Here is a 1,455-nt window from a genome sequence, read left to right as displayed (position 1 = left end):
GGATTTGGGGCTCCCTATGGAAAGGATGGTCTCCCAACTGGGGCTGGTGTTGGAGGTGCTGGTGCTACTGGTGCAGGGGGATTTGGGGCTCCTTATGGAAAGGATGGTCTCCCAGCTGGGACTGGGGCTGGTGGTACTGGTGGTGCTGGTGCAGAACCACTTGGGTATCCATATGGAAAAGATGGCATCCCTGCTGGACCAGGTGTTGGTGGAGCTGCAGGTGGTGGCTTTGGAGGTGTTGGATCTTTGTATGGAAAGGATGGTCTCCCAGTTGGAGCAGGTGTTGGTGCTGCTGCTGTAGCTGGGGCAGGGGGAGTTGGTTCTCCCTATGGAAAGGATGGTCTTCCAGCTGGAGCTGGTGTTGGTGCTGCTGGTGCTGCTGGTGCAGGGGGATTTGGGTATCCATATGGAAAAGATGGCCCTGCTGGTGCAGGCACTGGTGGAGCTGCAGGTGGTGGCTTTGGAAGTGTTGGGTCTCCTTATGGAATGGATGGTTTCCCAGCTGGAGCAGGTGCTGCTGGTGCAGGGGGAGGTGGGGCTCCCTATGGAAAGGATGGTCTCCCAGCTGGAGCAGGGGTTGGTGGGGCTGGTGCTGCTGGTGCGGGGGGATTTGGGGCTCCCTATGGAAAGGATGGTCTCCCAGCTGGAGCAGGGGTTGGTGCTGCTGGTGCTGCTGCTGCAGGGGGATTTGGGGCTCTCGCTGGTGTCCCTGGTGGGGCTGGTACTGGTGGTGCTGGTGTAGCTGGTGCAGGGGGAATTGGGGCTCCCTATGGAAAGGATGGTGTCCTGGCTGGACCAAGCATTGGTGGAGCTCCAGGTGGTAGTGTGGGAGGTGTTGGAGCTCCATATGGGATTGATGGTTTCCCAGCTGGAGCAGGTGCTGCTGGTGCAGGGGGAGTTGGATCTCCATATGGAAAGGATGGTCTCCCAGCTGGAGCTGGTGGTGCTGGTGGTGCTGGTGCAGGGGGAGTTGCAGCTCCCTTTGGAAAGGATGGTCTTCCAGTTGGAGCTGGTGTTGGTGGTGCTGGTGTTGGTGGTGCTGGTGTAGGGGCATTTGGGTCTCCCTATGGAAAGGATGGTCTTCCAGCTGGGGCTGGTGCTGGTGGTGCTGGTGGTGCTGGGGCAGGGGGAGTTGGTTCTCCCTATGGAATAGATGGTCTTCCAGCTGGGGCTGGTGGTGCTAGTGGGGTTGGTGTAGCTGGTGGAGGGGGGCTTGGGGCTCTCTATGGAAAGGATGGTGTCCTAGCTGGAGCAGGGGTTGGTGGTGCTGGTGGTGCAGGGGGAGTTGGGGCTCTCTGTGGAAAGGATGGTCTCGCAGCTGGGGCTGGTGTTGGTGGTGGTGCTGGTGCTGCAGGAGTCGTGTCTCCCTATGGGAAGGATGGTGTCCCAGCTGGGGCTGGTGGGGCTGGTGCTGCTGGTGCAGGGGGAGTTGGGTCTCCCTTTGGAAAGGATGGT

General features: G+C 60.1%; 1 protein-coding gene across 1 annotated transcript in view; it reads left to right on the top strand.

The window, feature by feature from the left end:
* Positions 1 to 1,455, top strand: part of LOC113959865 (immunoglobulin-like and fibronectin type III domain-containing protein 1) — a 40,471-nt gene that overhangs the window by 23,933 nt on the left and 15,083 nt on the right. The window contains exon 14 of the mRNA XM_027669149.1: positions 1,005 to 1,422. Coding sequence (XP_027524950.1) covers positions 1,005 to 1,422 — 418 coding nt within the window. The remainder of the gene's footprint in view (positions 1 to 1,004; positions 1,423 to 1,455) is intronic.

The sequence above is a fragment of the Corapipo altera genome, unplaced genomic scaffold, assembly GCF_003945725.1.
Source record: "Corapipo altera isolate COAL_440 unplaced genomic scaffold, ASM394572v1 300, whole genome shotgun sequence".
Lineage (NCBI taxonomy): Eukaryota > Metazoa > Chordata > Aves > Passeriformes > Pipridae > Corapipo > Corapipo altera.
This window is presented reverse-complemented; position numbering and strand designations above follow the sequence as displayed.